The following is a 17,351-nucleotide window of genomic DNA, read 5'->3' as shown; positions in this document are numbered from 1 at the left end:
TTTGTTTTGCATGTGTGAGGTTTTACATTCACCTGAAAGTTAGAGTTGCAAATACTGCACCAATTGAGAAATTGAAGAAAATATAACGTTCAATGAAGAAATACTATGTCGACAATAATTACCTTCAAAAAAGATTTGAAAATATTTGACAAGCATCTAAAGAAGATTTTGAAAGATACAATAAGTAAGTCGCAGTTTGAGCCTTAAAAAGGGTAGGTACATAAAGAGGAAGGATTTTACAACTCCATTCTGACGGTAGCTGTAAACTCCAATTTCAAATTATTCTCAGGCGGGCAGGAGGGACCTAATATGTAGCTGCCGTCATGATTATTCGTGATCAAATGTTTCTCCTAAGTCTCTTCTCATTTTGACGGGGCTGAGAAAAAATTTAAAATTCGCGCCTAACTCTCAAGTCCTTGCAATCAAGGTTGTCAATCCCTGTATCTAAATTTCTCTTTCTCGTCGCCCAAATAATTTGTATTCAAAAAGCAGCCTAGAACAGCTATGTGTTCTCTTCTTGTTGCAATTTCCTGCAATAAAAATAGTAATCGTAATTTTATATGCAAATCCGAAAGATCGAGGCGACTAAGCGGAAAAGTTGGTCATGAATGCGTAAATCTAAGTTCGTGTTAGAGAAATTTTGGAATTCCCACCCCACATCCATTGTTGACAGTTGACAAATTCTTGTAGTGCAACTGCATCAAGAGAGGAATTTGTCAAGAAAATTTTAAATTATAATTAAATAATTTGTGTTATATCACTTTCATGATTGAAAACTAGGGCTACAGTTGTCACTTTAACAGGTATTGTTAATTTTTCTCCCTTCAATTTTCTCCTTAGGTTGTTTGGTCCGTCTCCAAGTATCCTTGGGCCACAACTTGTTTACAAACATCTTGACGTGGAGGGCCTTCAATTTTACGATTTTGATCTTAATCTACCCTGGAATCGAAGTTAGCCAATTATTCTCCAAATTCTTAGCGTCAGTATCTATCTACGTAGTCTTAATTCAGTGAATCATATTCATATTTAAACATCCTGCATACCAACTTGCCTCGCGTAGTAGGTGTGGCCATCGGTCAGTTCCAACATCATTGACAAGGAATTTCTGTTTTATTGTGGCTTTATATTCAAGGTGCCTACTTACCATTTTTACCAGCTCCATGGTTTGTTCTCATATACACATCCCACTAAAAGTTTTTGTCCGCTCTCGGGGAGCTGTATACTTAATTACAAACCTAATTTTTCACCTATCGTGCAATGTACTTTCTTTTGCCGTAGTTAAGTACTTACTTACCGAAGGTTACTCTGCATTAAAAGCATTTTGTTTACAAAGCCTGTTATGTTGGCCAGTGCTGTCTTTAACTTTTCATATTCCGCAATCACATGCTGATTTTGGCAGCTGAATGTGGCAATCAACAGTCAGTGCTCAACAGCTGAAATTTCACTAATTTGAGTTATTTTCATCCAAATGTGTATCAAATCTATTCGAGTAGTTCAGACAAATCTGACATTATCCGATGGTCGCTGAGAATCGTTGCTGAATTTTGCGCAAAATTCAGGCATCGGGCCGATGACTTCCACATTCAAGCCACATTCAGCTCCCACATTCAGCGTGTGATTGTGGCATAAGAGGTGTAAGGAAGGGTAAGCAGGAACAAGTAATGCCAATTCAGGAAACTTGTCCTAATCAGCAAATGTCTAATAGAGTCAGTTCAGTGAAGTTTAGGCACCTCTAGACTGCTACGGAAGATCGTCTGACAGCCTTTTTACGTGTAAAGTAAATACCAGAAGCAAGATGGCAGATCTTCTGTCGCAGTCTAAAAGTGTGTAAAGTTATTTGGCGTGGACTGTTAACATCACTCCTAATCGAGACTATACCATCAGCAATGACAAAGATCACTGCATAATAATGCAACAAAGAATTTCAATGTTACTGACATACCTGGCACGCCTCTTACATCATTTTTAGTCTTTTTAATAAGAAATTAAATATTCCTACTCTGGTGGAAATAACATAGAGGCAGTCAACCTGTTCTTGAATGAAGAACATAATACCTGAGTTCTTCAGTAATCCTACAAAATACTTACTTTTCACCTGGGAGAACAAAGCAGGCCAAATCATATAATCAAAAAATTGAAAATCTATTAGAAGTACTAGTCATTTTTCATTCAATTAAAAAGACAGTGAAATTTTTATTTGACCAAGGAGGAAGTTGATATTAGCAATCCAATCGTGGCAAGCCCAGAACCTCTGCTGATCGGGGAAGTATGCTGAAATCCAATACATGCCATGTGCTAAATGCAACTATAAAGTTTCACTGGACCCTCTTAAATAACACTGCACTTCGGTGTGTGGAAGACAAAGTAGGAAGAATTAGTCAGTAAAAATCTTCCTAGTTCAGGTCAGTCCTCTTCAACTTCGACTGCCATGCCATCAAGAATTTCATAAACGTAATAATTCTGAAGTAAATGTTCTTACTTTATTTTACCGCTGTTGCCAATAACCTCACCATTCTGTGAACAGCATCTATTTTGTGGTACATTGGGAGAAACTGTATTTACCAGTGCGTGAAGTACATTATTTTGTCTTGTTTGTTAAATCTACCACCTAATAGTTTTTCATTTTGTTATCAGTTCTATGTCGGATGTGCGAGCTTTGTTGGAGAGCCACGACAATATCGCTCTGTCTCACCTGAAGGGCCAAGATAATCTTAGCATGAGTAACAATACTATTTCGAAGGTAGTTGGCCTGAAAAAAGCTCCGAATGAACCTCTGGTAAGTCTTCTCCCGGTCACTTCCCCTCCCTCTGTCTCTCTGTGTCTGCCGATAATACCTAATTACAGCTCTTGAAAGTAATATCAAAATCTTTAGACCATGTCTTTAGTCTTACCGGGCAACTGCCTTAAATTATATTGTAAAAAAGTTGCAAAGACATTGCTATTACTTTAAGTACTTTAAGCTGTAACTTTGTTTTCATGTAACTGTTTGTTGTAACTCATGTTTTCTCAATCACGCTCAAGCAAACAGGGTGGTTCTCTCAATATGTTATCAAAGTTGAAACTCATAAAAATTAGACTAATTTGTGGCTTTATTCGCAAAGAGCAAGACGGGATTTTCAATTTTGCCTCCCATGGCCCAAAAAATTTTTGCTGTTCTCAGATTTCACTTTTGTGGCTCAAGCCTCCAATGGTTTACTTCCCTCAATCCCAAATCAATTTCAAATTCGAAAGCTCAGAAAAATCTCTCGCCTCATTTTATTTAGATGCAGCAAAACTAATTGTTTTGAATTAAGGGAGCTTGGCATTTTCTTTCTCACATTACCCACATTATTTTGAAAAATGTATTAAAAAAATATCATCAAGTTTTCTTTAGAACAATGAATTTTCTTGAAATTAAAATACAAGTCCGTTTAATTTCATGATGATATGTTCCATGCTGTTATTTTAAAAATCTCCTAAACACAGCCATGACTTTTTGTTAAGCTGGAAAATCGATGGTAAAACCTGGAAGAGTAATTGAAACACAGAAGCTGTACCCGTCTCCAGCACTCTCCAAGAACTGCCACCAACTCTGAAAGTAGAGATGTTGATATTTTGCTAGCTCCGAGATGCATATTAAATTACCAATGAATTGGTGATTTTTCACTAATAAATTTTCATTTCCCAGGGTTTCACGGTAGAACGAGACGAAAATGGGAATCTAATAGTTGCAAGAATATTAGCAGGTGGAACAGTCGAACAGAGAAACCTCCTCAAACCAGGCGATGTGATCCTCGAAGTGAATGGTTTTGCAATCTCCTCTCCAGAGGAGCTTCAGACTGAAGTAAATCGGGGCAAAGATGTTATTCAGTTTCGAGTTGCACCAGCTGCAGACAACGTCAACTTACCGAAAACTCAGCAGGTGAGTATCTAAATTTAACTTTCTTGGTAAACCGTAGGTATCCTGTAACAGGGGTTCAGAACTTCTGTGACCTAACAACTGGCTGATCGGAACCTAGGTTGCAAGAAAAATGTAAAGGCTCCTAGAAAAGATTTTTAAATTTTGAAGGTCCAACAAAGTTTCTTTTTTTTCCCTTTTAATTTTTGGACATGAAAAATGAAGTAGAATATTTACATATTAAAAAAGTTTTGCCTCCAGTTTTTCACAAGTAATTTTTTTTATTGATTCAGCTCAGGGGTTAACTGATACTCTAAAAAATATATTATTTCACAGGAATTTGAAGAAATTGCTTCCCAGTTTGTTTTAGTATTTTTCTAACTTTATCTAATACCTCAATTTTTTTTTTCTTCAGGTGTACATGCGAGCACTGTATGATTATAATCCAATGGAAGATACCTTGTTACCATGCCCTGAAATTGGACTAGCGTTTCAAAAGGGTGATATTCTTCAGGTAATGACTAGATGCAATTAATGGTCATTTTCTACACTTGTTAACTAATGTTTTTCTCTCTGGTTGTTCAAAATGGATGCATTTGTGCCAAATTAGTCCATTTACATTACAAAGTTTCTGGCAGTCTGGAAAACCTGAAAAACCAGGGAATTTACGGCTACCTGGGAAAGCTAGGAAATGCAAGGGAAAAATCAAGGAATTTCACAAGTAGGATGTTTACTTATTAATTTGAGAGAGCAGGAACAATTTCACAGCAACTTTTGCCTCCATTTGAATTTCTGAAAGTGGAAATTTTGTCCCAATCCAAATCCCAGAGAGTAAAATTTATTCATCAATATGAATGAGATTCGTGTCTCGAATCCATTCACCAAGAAATTTCTTTAAATATTTAAATGCCTCTTCAGAGGAAATATCAATTGTTTCAAATTATAAGTTGCGGTGTTTTTTTTTGTACGTAGGTATTTACTGTCATTCACTGCTTTTTTTTTCAGATCCTCAATCAAAAGGATCCAAATTGGTGGCAAGCTAAGAAGGTTAATTCAGACCAGCCCGCTGGATTGATACCATCTCAGGAGTTGGAAGAAAGACGCAAGGCATTTGTCGCTCCGGAAGCTGATTATGTTCATAAAATCAGTATATGTGGGACTCGAGTAAGTTAATTTTTCTTTACTTATCAATGCTTATAGCAATTGAAAATAAACTGAAATTTGCAGTACATCTCATGACGTCTGCATGATTCAACGCTGAATTGGTATGGTAAGCCTGATAGTTCTGTAGGGCACCACAACTTTAAAAGGATGCTTCCTATAGCTAGTGCTAACTACTTATGCATTATTTCTCTTCAATATCATTTTTACAAAGCTGAAGTAATTATAGTCTTTTTTTTCGTGAACCAGATTTCAAAAAAGAAGCAAAAGAAAATGTATCAAACAAAACAAAATGGTGAATTCGACAAAGCCGAGTTGATATTGTACGAAGAAGTTACCAGAATGCCTCCGTTTAAAAGACACACCTTAGCCTTGGTCGGGTCTCAGGGCGTGGGAAGGCGTACTCTGAAAGGGCGTTTGATCAACAGTGACCCTGAGAAATTTGGATCCGTCATTCCATGTAAGTACCTACCTTTTCACCAATTTTATTTTAAATTGTTGTTAAACAATTATACTGCAAAGTAAAATGATTTTGTGCCTAACTCCGAGGTCTATTTAGAAAGTGAATTTTACCGTTATTTCTTCTCAAGACCTAACAGTTTTGGAAAAAAAACTAAATTAGTGCCGTTCAAAAATTTAATGCTTTAAACTAGCATATAAGCTATGTTTTATTGTTTTCCAGCAACCAATGAGCTTGTTCAGCAATTCGTAATTCTTGCATTTTTGGAAACTAGAGAGTGCACAGAGTTCACAGGAATTTTCCCCGATTTTTTTGAGCAATATTAACCCACGAAATACGAGTCCAAAAGTCCGTATTTTGGGCTCCCATTTAAACGCGCGCCGCTTGGCCCATCTCAAAATGGCGCCCATTTTCTCCGTCCGGCGGTGGCCACACTTTTGACCCTGCGTGCCGGCGGGTACCTCTGCATGCCTCTGCCGTGTGTGGGTCGTATAAACAAACGAAGATTGATAACACAAATGATCCGAGCAACTCGAAATCTCTTAATATTAAATAATTTAAATCCATTTTCGACTTCAACCAAGCACTTGGCAATAATATTCATCGTATTTTACAACCAGGAGCCACGGCCTATTGGCTCATTTTAAGGTGCATTCTGAAAATCAGTCTTAGAAGTCCAGTGTCCAAACTCAGACTTTCGTCCTTTACTTTTTTTTGACCATTCTCTTTTCATTTTCGCCTCAAATCAAATGTTTTGCAGTTTCTTTGTCTTGAGTATGTGGTCCTGAATTCATTCAAGAGTTAGAAGTTCACCATTTATTTAGTATTATAGCCTTTTGACCTCTCAAGCTTTACCGATATGATCTCATGTAGTTCGAGGTTTCTTTGGCCCAAACCAAGTGATTACACATCTGATGTGTGTCTTATGGCTCTTCAAATTCGCAGTTTAGAACTAAATCAGAGACTACAGTCACTTAATCCAGTTCTGCTCTCTTGTTCAATGTTTGTCATAAGTGTTTGTTCGTGTCTGTTCTTTATAAGTGACCACTGTAGTGCATATACACAGTTATGCTATCGGTACAGGTATTATTTCTTGTTTTCTACAGTCAGGACTTTCTCTTAAGCGCAATAATTTACCAAAGAAATTCACCTAGTTGCGTAAATAATTTGGTGTATAGATATTCTGTTAATGTCTCCTTGCGGTGATGCAAAGTTTCTGAGATCTGTCATAAGTGGATTTTGCATTTAGACGGTCACTCTTGTCTGATAAAATTACTGCTCTAGCAGCTTCAAATTTATACTTTGATCTCTGATTCATCACTAAATGACACTCGTGCGGTGTCATTTATCTTTAATCAGTTCAAAGCTATTTCGACAATGAATCATCAAAGGTCCGATCGAAGAAGGAATTTTCTGGTGAGTGTTGTGGCTGAACCGGCATCTCAACTCAAGTTTCAAAAGCATCAACTTATATAAATTTATCAGGAAGTGGTAATGGTAAGTGGAAATCATGGTAGTGCTCGCTTCTTTCATAAGCAAATTGTGCGCTCAAAATTTCAAAATCTACTCACCTGCATGTATATTTGAAGAGGAATACGACATTATATGTAGCAGGCTACACTTCATCTATGAATAATACGTAAATTTGTCTTGAGAGTATTCTTAGGAAACTTCCACAATTTTTAGTTTTGTTCCTGAGAGAAAATTTTGAGATGACTCTGCTGGTATTCCCAGTGTCTTTTCAGAAATTTTGTACTTCATAGGTATCATCATATACTTAAGTATCAACAGACATTGTACAAGACAGAAAATTTATTTGAGGATTCCTGCTATATGTTGTGTTTCCTGCAGCAATCATATTTCATGGAATGAAGTAATCAAAAACTACTTACTTACCTACAGCTTGGTCAGTTTCATTTCTTTCTATAGTGAAGAAAATGTTTTTTTTCTCTCTATTTAAGAATTCAAGGTGAATCAAGCCTGTCCAACAAAAATTTTAATAAAATCTCTTTGTTCAAAAACACCTAAGAATCATTTCAATGGTAAAGTTGCCGACGATTCTGCCGAGGATTTTGAAAAGACATAGAATTACATCCTCCCATAAGATAAAGTCAGGAACATGGTTAAGGTTATCTGGGGATGATATTTGTAACATTTCGTTGCATGATTTTATAATCGAAGAGAAACAGAAGGTCTGAAACTTTGTGAATCTATATAAGTGGTTTTCTAGTTAGGTTATGATATTGATATGCTCGCTTTGTTATCAATTAATCTCCACAAAGGTAAGCATACTTACATAAACTGTTCCACAAGAGATGCGAATGTAACTTGTAATACCTAAGTGACTTTACAAATCTTACCTGTTAAACTACCAGCTGCCCGATTATTGAAACTATGTCAGCCCGACATGAAAAGACATAGCCCTATCTTATCCATGCAATATATCGGAATTTGATGTCTTGTCGGGTTGCTCTAAGCCTTCAATAATCGGCCTGCTGATGAGTTGCAAAATATTTCCACTTCCAGACGAATGATCATGTCTTGGTTCATGCTTTCAATACTAGAGTTGTGATGTCGGTTCAGCCACAGCACTCATCAGAAAATTCCTTCTTCGATCGGACCTTTGATGATTCATTGTCGAAATAGCAGCTTTATTCATTTAAACGCGCGCCGCTTGGCCCATCTCAAAATGGCGCCCATTTTCTCCGTCTGGCGGTGGCCACACTTTTGACCCTGCGTGCCGGCGGGTACCTCTGCATGCCTCTGCCGTGTGTGGGTCGTATAAACAAACGAAGATTGATAACACAAATGATCCGAGCAACTCGAAATCTCTTAATATTAAATAATTTAAATCCAATTTCGACTTCAACCAAGCACTTGGCAATAATATTCATCGTATTTTACAACCAGGAGCCACGGCCTATCGGCTCATTTTAAGGTGCATTCTGAAAATCAGTCTTACAAGTCCAGTGTCCAAACCCAGACTTTCGTCCTTTACTTTTTTTTGACCATTCTCTTTTCATTTTCGCCTCAAATCAAATGTTTTGCAGTTTCTCTAAGCCTTCAATAATCGGCCTGCTGATGAGTTGCAAAATATTTCCACTTCCAGACGAATGATCATGTCTTGGTTCATGCTTTCAATAGTAGAGTTGTGATGTCGGTTCAGCCACAGCACTCATCAGAAAATTCCTTCTTCGATCGGACCTTTGATGATTCATTGTCGAAATAGCTTTGAACTGATTAAAGATAAATGACACTGCACGAGTGTCATTTAGTGATGAATCAGAGATCAAAGTATAAATTTGAAGCTGCTAGAGCAGTAATTTTATCAGACAAGAGTGACCGTCTAAATGCAAAATCCACTTATGACAGATCTCAGAAACTTTGCATCACCGCAAGGAGACATTAACAGAATATCTATACACCAAATTATTTACGCAACTAGGTGAATTTCTTTGGTAAATTATTGCGCTTAAGAGAAAGTCCTGACTGTAGAAAACAAGAAATAATACCTGTACCGATAGCATAACTGTGTATATGCACTACAGTGGTCACTTATAAAGAACAGACACGAACAAACACTTATGACAAACATTGAACAAGAGAGCAGAACTGGATTAAGTGACTGTAGTCTCTGATTTAGTTCTAAACTGCGAATTTGAAGAGCCATAAGACACACATCAGATGTGTAATCACTTGGTTTGGGCCAAAGAAACCTCGAACTACATGAGATCATATCGGTAAAGCTTGAGAGGTCAAAAGGCTATAATACTAAATAAATGGTGAACTTCTAACTCTTGAATGAATTCAGGACCACATACTCAAGACAAAGAAACTGCAAAACATTTGATTTGAGGCGAAAATGAAAAGAGAATGGTCAAAAAAAAGTAAAGGACGAAAGTCTGGGTTTGGACACTGGACTTGTAAGACTGATTTTCAGAATGCACCTTAAAATGAGCCGATAGGCCGTGGCTCCTGGTTGTAAAATACGATGAATATTATTGCCAAGTGCTTGGTTGAAGTCGAAAATGGATTTAAATTATTTAATATTAAGAGATTTCGAGTTGCTCGGATCATTTGTGTTATCAATCTTCGTTTGTTTATACGACCCACACACGGCAGAGGCATGCAGAGGTACCCGCCGGCACGCAGGGTCAAAAGTGTGGCCACCGCCGGACGGAGAAAATGGGCGCCATTTTGAGATGGGCCAAAAAATCGGGGAAAATTCCTGTGAACTCTGTGCACTCTCTAGTTTCCAAAAATGCAAGAATTACGAATTGCTGAACAAGCTCATTGCTCAGAAATCTTATTTTTCCTACGTTACCTCAAAATATTTTCCATTGCCACTTATGGAGGTTGCAGAAAGTGATAATTTGGTGTTAGCACTCTCAGCACCTGTTCATCTTATCAGAAAACCAAAATACGGAAAAAAAGAATACAGTAATACCTTAATTATTTAATAAATGTTGGTGGAAGCCTAAGCTAAATATTATAAATGTAGGATAATTGAAATTGCCTATAAACACATAAAACCACTTGAAATATGTATGGAAAAAACAAAGAAAACATTGAAAAACCTCTAAGTATAATAAAAATTTATCCTGTCTGTGTTTAACCCATTAATGATGAGCTATTAGTTCAGCAAAAAAATGCTATCTAAAATTTTAACAAATTTTCATATTTTAGTCACATCTCGACCAAGGAGAGAGTATGAGGATGATGGGAAGAACTATTGGTTTGTCGACCGTGAATTGATGGAACAGGAAATTCGTCAGCACAAATTCCTGGAATACGGGGAACATAATGGTCATTTGTACGGCACAAGTATTGATTCAATCTGGGACGTCATCAATCAAGGGAAAATGTGTATATTAGACTGCAGTCCTGCTGTAAGTATAGATCTCCTTTCATTTAATTAGCCTCTTAATGAGATTTAATTTTGGAGCTCAAAAAGAAAATATTTAAACTCCGAATTGAATCGAAAGGGAGGAAACCTGTGATTGATTTTTTATTATTAAAAAAAAATATTGTCGTTATTTCTTTAAAATGAGAAAGTCATTTCCAAGTCCTATACATTTAGATGAAAACCTAATTTCTCAAAAAGGTTGGAAACTCTTTGAACAACTGGAGATAAAAATTGTAGATTTTGCATGCTCGTGTGTTAAAGCATTATTTTTAGGGAGTAATATTTTGTATTCTCCTTTTGTGCTCCCTGCGTTCCATAAATATCTTTAAATGGAAATCATAACTTGCTTTGAAATTGCTGTTGTCTGAATAATATTTGACCATCAGAGTTGTTCAACCCTACCCTATAGGTCCTATATTTGTACTGATACTTTTTTTTTGCTTGAAATTCTGTTTTCACACCAATAATATCTCGAATTTTATGTTTTCCAGGCCTTGAAAATTTTGCACAACTCTCCTGATTTCGCCCCATTTGTTATTTTCATCGCAGCACCTGGAATGGAACACCTCAAAAACTTGTATGATTATGGAGCTAATTCTACTAATTTGGGGTATTCAAGTAGAAATCTTAATGTGAGTACAGAAATCAGGAGCCATACCTTCAATTTAATTCTAATAGGAAATTAGTGGTAAATCTGAAAAACCCTGTCTATCTTGTCTATCCCAAAATTTGTCTTGAAAATTTCATGCGTAAATGTTAGTAGGTTTTTTTCAGAAGTTTTAGAATAGTACAGCTTGGATTTGAAGTTTTTTTTCGTGCTGTCAGACTGTATTTGTACTCTATAAGAGTGTTAATATCTCAAAATTGTCTGAATTTTATCACGAACTTCAACTTGCGGATAGTTTTTTCCCTTTTTTTCACCAAAGACCTTTTTCCCTCATCAATGCCTTTCTCAGTGTCAAAAATATTGTTCCAGTCAAATTTTGATTGATCAAGATTTGATCTGAGACACAAACTCTATATTTTTAAATACAAAAAATCTACATAGCTTTGAGTGTTGGAGCAATTTAGCCAAGTTTTTTTCATGCTGTGAAAAAGTTTGATTTCCTCGTCCATTTTTTTTAAAGAAAAAAAAATTAAAATTGTTTTCTCTTTTATTGCAGTTTGAGCGCCAGAGCTCAATCAGATATAGTTCTCGCCGTGCACGAACCTTGGAATCTTTGGCATCATTGTATGAGGTAAGATATATGTTACATCAATCTTGTATTTTCATTTTTATCAGTTGAATCGGCAAATTTCTTATGTGTTCATTGCATTCAAAATTTGGATGAGAAAACATGTTTTGTAACATTCAATTTTGTACTCCGTTCAGTGATTCATTTCAAAAAGAGTATAGAGACATTTTGGACAACACATTAACTTGAACGCACAAGAAGCACTTTAAATGTAATGCGAGCATGTCGAACGTAATGAACTTTAAGCTTAAAGCTTTTCAAGATCCCTCAGTCTTTCCTCCATTGCGAAATTCTGACAAAATTTCCTTTTGCAGAGGGCTTTATTTAGGACTACGCCTCCTATTTCAAACAAAACACTCAATTCTCAGTGGTGATACCTTTCAATAAATTAAATTACCGTGCCTTGTGTAGATTAGATATACTTGCAACGCCTTTTACAGAAAACTCAGCTGAAGCCCCATCTTCGTCAGTCAAACCTGTACACTATTGCAATATTTTTTCTTATATATTTCAGGAAGAAGATTTACGTCGCACACTTGAAGATAGTGCCTGCCTTCAACGAGCTTACGACAAGTACATTGACATGACAATCGTTAACGAAGATTTCGATCAGACGTTCCGGAAAGTCCTGGAAGCCTTAGAAACTTTGAGTGTTGAGCATCAGTGGGTCCCTGTCAATTGGGTGTATTGATGGAAGATCTTATCGGATGTAACTAAAAAATTTTCAACGCCTCTTATCACATTATATGTAGCATCGAATTCTCATTATTAGCAAACTGTTAAGCTTTGATCTCTAGTTTGATCGGTAGTCTTTTTATCAGTTGCTTTGCAGTATTATTCGCACTATTATTATATCTACGCCCAAAGTGAGAAACTTGTATATCCGATTGTGAAAACTAGTTGACGTAATTTCATGAAAACTTCCTTGATTATTTTTTTATGTCAGCAGAATATTCTCTATCAATTTCAATCTGTAACTTTGGCTTATTTTTCTTCGATCAAATAACATAGGAGCGGAATGTTTGAATTACTGCGATGGAGATACAAGATTTTGTACTTTGGCCATCGATATTTGGATCAACTTTGTTCTAAAGATTCGTTTTACTGTATCAGAGCGCTTCAAACACAAGCAAAATTTTTGACTTTTCTATGACTTGACTGTGCTATGGATGGCATTTAACAGAAGAGAACCAGTGCAATATCAGTGTTTTCAAAATCGTGCAACCTCTTCATTTCTTTAACAAATGCTAAATATATGTACAGTACTAAAATTTACAAGATTATCCTCCCATGAAGTTAGCAATTGATTGGTAGGGAAGCAAGAATTATTTGCTATTTTGGAAAATGATTTGAATACACACAAAAATGCATGATTTTCACAACACTGGACTCTTGCTGGTTCCCCTCTGCTAAATGCAATCCATATCCTGTCGCAAGTGAACTTGCATCCATCAAGCTGAAAGTGCAATTAACTGCAGTGTTATCTTTGTCAAGTGTGGTTTATAAATCGTATCAACAGCCAGAGGATTTTACATTGAAATGACTTGAGATCTGTCTTATCAATCAGTTTTCCGGCTCAAATAGTTGCCATTTTGTGGCCCATGATATATTTTACCCATGAAAAAAGAATTTATTAAGTCCTATAGGCTTTTGTTCTTTTGAATGACTTGCAAGTTAAATCAAAGAAGGCTGCAAGAGTATTGATTGCTCAAAAAAAGGACTATCTGCATATCACGCCCTTTCTAGCACCCTAAAATTCCGAAAGGCGTCCCCTTTTTTTATTTCATTTTCTTTGTGAGTTAAGCATTCCAAGTCTTTACAATTTATGTTGTTTTTGCCTCGTGACACGGTAGCTGTAGATGGAAAATTGCTGCCTTTTCTGCGAGTTCTGAAGAAAGAAAATCCATTTTAAGACTCAATGGAGAATGTGAGAATAATGGTTTTGTCTTGAGCTAGATCCTACATTTGTACGCACATTATCAGAAATCTTGTACTGCTAAGCTCCATATATTTGTTGTATTTGACAGCTTGCTCAAAGCTAAGATTTTTAACCACCTCTATTCTAAAATGAGATGATTTTACATTGATACTCTTGTCCTCCACCATGCAAGAAAGAAAATAAAGAGAAAGGAAAATGAGAAACGGTTAGGTTAAGACTGTACACTGCATACCATTTCACAACATTCTTTTGCCATTATTTTACGAAGAAATTTTGGCTTTTATAAAATTAATTCGCTAACTGCCATTCTATTTGTGCAAATTTGAGTTGTAAATTTTATTTTCAAAACCAGAAATTCCTTTACCAAGGAACATAACAACTTGAAGTTGCTATTTTTATTTATGTTAATTTTATTGTTGGGTGTATATGCTTTTTTTTTTTACTCTAATATATCTCAGAGAATTGAGTATGTTATGCATGTGCAAGTGCCTGATTAATTATTACTATATATTAGCCTTGGAGGATTTTTCTATCGCTACCCTTAATTGAATTATTTATGTCTGTATCGACAAAGAATGAAGATATCTAGGTTATGATAAGTTTTCAATCGCACTGATTTTATCGACAAGAATTTTGAAACAAAATTTTATCTAAAGCAAAATAAATAAACGGTAGGCCTGTAACTTATGTTTTCTCTCGATGTTGAGGTAAAATTATTAATCTTAGAAGTGACTCAGCTAAGAATCTCATACAATTATTTGTGGTCATCAGCATTTCATGTAAATTGATAATGAACATCCACTATTACTTTCAAATTCCCATAAATAAGGAAAAGGGTGTAGAAAGAGCATCACTCCGTTGCAATGTCTCAGAACCTATACTGCTAATTTATATTTTAAGAAGGAAACTATGCGCAGATTTTTTGAAATTTTCTCACAAGAGTTTGTAAAATCATAAAGAATATACAGCAAAAGTTTCAACACAGCACTTACATTTTCTTTGACTGAAAGCATGTAATGGTAGAGAAGATTCTGAGACACAACTAAGTAGTGTCCTTACCCCACCTAGTGCTTCAATTTTCCTAGGATAAATATATTTTTTCTACGTGCAATAAGAAAATAAAAAGAAAGCTCCAAAGATGAATCTCCATAACTACAAACTTAAACTCAAAATTTAATTTTTTTATCATGAGAATCTTGTTGGGCACTGATAGTGTTTCAATTTTCTATTCCAAAAGTCACGGATTAAAATCTCTTGTTTTAAACTAAAAATCTCTAGCTTGCAATTTATATTTTAGCAATAGCTTAGATTTGTACAAAATCTGCTGTTTTCAAATACTCACAATATATTTTTTGTTTTCCTTTATTTTTTATATATAATTACTTTAGCGGTCGTATTTGAAGTTGTATTCAAAATTTTGGTGCCACTAGCTGCATCTTTTATTTTTTTCTAAAAGGTTTACTGGTTTAGGTTAATTTTCTTTTGTCTTTAATCTTACAACGCTCTTAGAGCAGAGTTTTTTGAACCCATTAAATTATTTAAAAAATTACTTAGCCATTTGTTGTGCAATAATCGTCCTGTTTAGAACTCATAAAAGATGAGTCAGTTAAGCACGAAACATCTGTTGTAGTTTCACAGTCATTGTACAACATGGTATCAAAATATTTTCAAATCAATAAAGCATATTTTTAAAGAATCGTATGAATGGGTTTAGGTTAGTTACACTTGAAGCATGATCAATGTATTGTTAGCCAAAAAGAGGGTAAAGTCTTTAATCTTAATGTACCATTGGATGAATCAATCATAATCACTGCCATAACAGCAATTTTCAAAGTTTAATAATTATTGTGTTGATGCCTTTTGAATTCAAGTAAGTTCTGTTAGCATAGAAAAAGCTTAAATTAACACTACATTCTACACTTTTAATGGGTCACAGTGCTCAATCATAAACATATCAGTGTCTTTTCATCCTGCATTTTCAGTGTAATTAAAAGTTAAGAATGATGTCTTACCATTAAAATTTTGCTCCAGAAGTATCAAGATTTGAGGTGCATTGGTTTTTTTGTGATTGGGCTTTGTGACCAAGAAATGAGTGAATAATGTACGTGTTGCTCAGACAGAGCGTTGGTGACTTCGCCAACAAGGGTGAAATTTTAGTATATAATTGATATAATTAGAATATAAGTTTTGTACTGGAATTTTAAGCTTGTTAGCAAAATCACCAAATTTCTGTGTGAATTATGTGCATTAGTGTCGCAGATCTTAGACAGAGAATGCGTCTCAAGACCATCTTATATTTTTGTTCAGTTTTCACTTTTATTTTTATTCAGATTTCTCAATTTATATTTTGTGTTCGTGCAATGTATTTTTATTTGCACCCATATTGGTGCGCTATTCAATTAATCAACTATTATACGATGTACCGATTAAATGCCTCGCATTATGATTTACAATTTGTGTGTATGGTTTCAAGGTATACTCTTGTAGAAGTTCTGTGTCAGTGCACAAATTTTTTTAATGGTTCTTGATCTTGACATCCGTGAGGACTTCTGCTAAGTACCAACACTCAAAGACAAAAACTTGAGAACCCTGTTTGTCATGAAGTCAAACAGGTATTGATGCGAAGCACTTATTTGATTCCTAATTTGCCTGTTTAGAAGATGAAAAAAAAAATGTTTAGTGACTTTTATCTCTCAAAAATGTTGAAACTTTCTTAACAATCAGACTGAGATATGATCTGAAATCATTATTCCGTCCTTTTTTGTCGATGATTCATTAATTATTTACTTGTAATCCGTCCGATTATTTAGTTTAAATTGTCCGGTTTGTCCAGTCAGTCTTCTGAAAACTGAAAAGTAGAGGAGATCTTTTCACTCCTTACCATTTATTTTTTAAAATTAGCTTGTAGTTTGATTTGATCCTTTGTCCGTCCATCTTTTGTGTATTTAAAATTTATGTTAGTTTATTCTTTATTATAAAAATAAAAATTCTATACAAGCCTTGGTTTTAGTGTATTAATATATCACCTCCTAATTCCCACATTCACTGTAATAAAAAAGTTGCCCAAACTGTATGGGCAAATATTCCATGAAAATTCCTCTTTTTTTTTTAATAGGTACCGATGATGACAGAAAATTTTCCACACCGCTAAGTAATCTCGCCATAAGTATTTTTGTAATATTTTAAAAGAACTCATTTAGGAGACCACCGCATATTGGAGTAAATTTTAATGAAACCTTGGATATTGTTTTTATTTTTGCTGAGTTACAAAAAATATGCTGCTAGCATTCTTTACTTAAGCGTGTATTTTTCAGTCGAAATCTTTGAATTTACAGTGCCTAAGTGAATAATTTCTATCAAGGCACACACTAGCCTTTAAGAAGAAAAATTATTCTTGTTACGTAATTAACACACCTTGCTCCCTTTCCCTCGAGGGAAATTTTTTCAAGAGATCTCTTGAAATTGGGCAGCATTTATTTTCACCCTAATAGTATCCTAATCGCACTAATAGTAAAGGGCCAGAAGCGTTGAAGTACTGTTCGAATAAATTACATTTTCTACGTTTTTAGTACTTGATTCTGGATTCAGTACTTCGGGTAGGTACCGAAGAAATTTATTTTGATTTTATATTTAAGTGACCTCCCTTAACTACTCCTCCCCCTTCACCAGGAAAAAAAAAAAAAATTTATTAGTAAGTTAGTAAACCCAAAGAGCGTATAATGCCCATTTGCCAGCTCCCATAGTAAAATCCGATTAAAAATCGGACCATTCAT

The 17,351-nt window shown here is 35.2% G+C and overlaps 1 protein-coding gene across 2 annotated transcripts; it reads left to right on the top strand.

Moving 5' to 3' along the window:
- Positions 1-646: 646 nt before the first annotated feature.
- On the top strand, positions 647-16,580 carry vari (MAGUK p55 subfamily member vari). Of its 2 annotated transcripts, none has more exons than XM_019047755.2 (10): positions 647-803; positions 2,635-2,776; positions 3,668-3,901; positions 4,293-4,391; positions 4,883-5,041; positions 5,288-5,498; positions 10,185-10,387; positions 10,896-11,036; positions 11,568-11,642; positions 12,154-16,580. In XM_019047755.2, the coding sequence occupies exons 2-10, from the start codon at positions 2,639-2,641 to the stop codon at positions 12,328-12,330; spliced, it is 1,437 nt and encodes a 478-aa protein (XP_018903300.1). In that variant the 5' UTR covers positions 647-803; positions 2,635-2,638; the 3' UTR covers positions 12,331-16,580. The 2 variants fall into 2 exon arrangements, with proteins under 2 accessions (XP_018903300.1, XP_018903302.1); XM_019047757.2 differs by lacking the exon at positions 647-803 and adding an exon at positions 920-1,132.
- The last annotated feature ends 771 nt before the right edge of the window (positions 16,581-17,351 follow it).

Source organism: Bemisia tabaci, chromosome 5 (assembly GCF_918797505.1).
Source record: "Bemisia tabaci chromosome 5, PGI_BMITA_v3".
Classification (NCBI taxonomy): Eukaryota; Metazoa; Arthropoda; class Insecta; order Hemiptera; family Aleyrodidae; genus Bemisia; species Bemisia tabaci.
The sequence above is the reverse complement of the archived record's forward strand: the minus strand, read 5'-3'. Positions and strand labels throughout refer to the sequence as shown.

What these genes read in the sequence shown, in the direction of transcription:
- vari (XM_019047755.2), top strand. Translation starts at nt 2,639, where the DNA reads ATGTCGGATGTGCGAGCTTTGTTGGAGAGCCACGACAATATCGCTCTG. An exon ending in ATTTGGATCCGTCATTCCAT is followed by an intron (nt 5,499 to 10,184) that starts GTAAGTACCTAC and finishes TTCATATTTTAG; the next exon opens with TCACATCTCGACCAAGGAGA. An exon ending in CTTTGGCATCATTGTATGAG is followed by an intron (nt 11,643 to 12,153) that starts GTAAGATATATG and finishes TATATATTTCAG; the next exon opens with GAAGAAGATTTACGTCGCAC.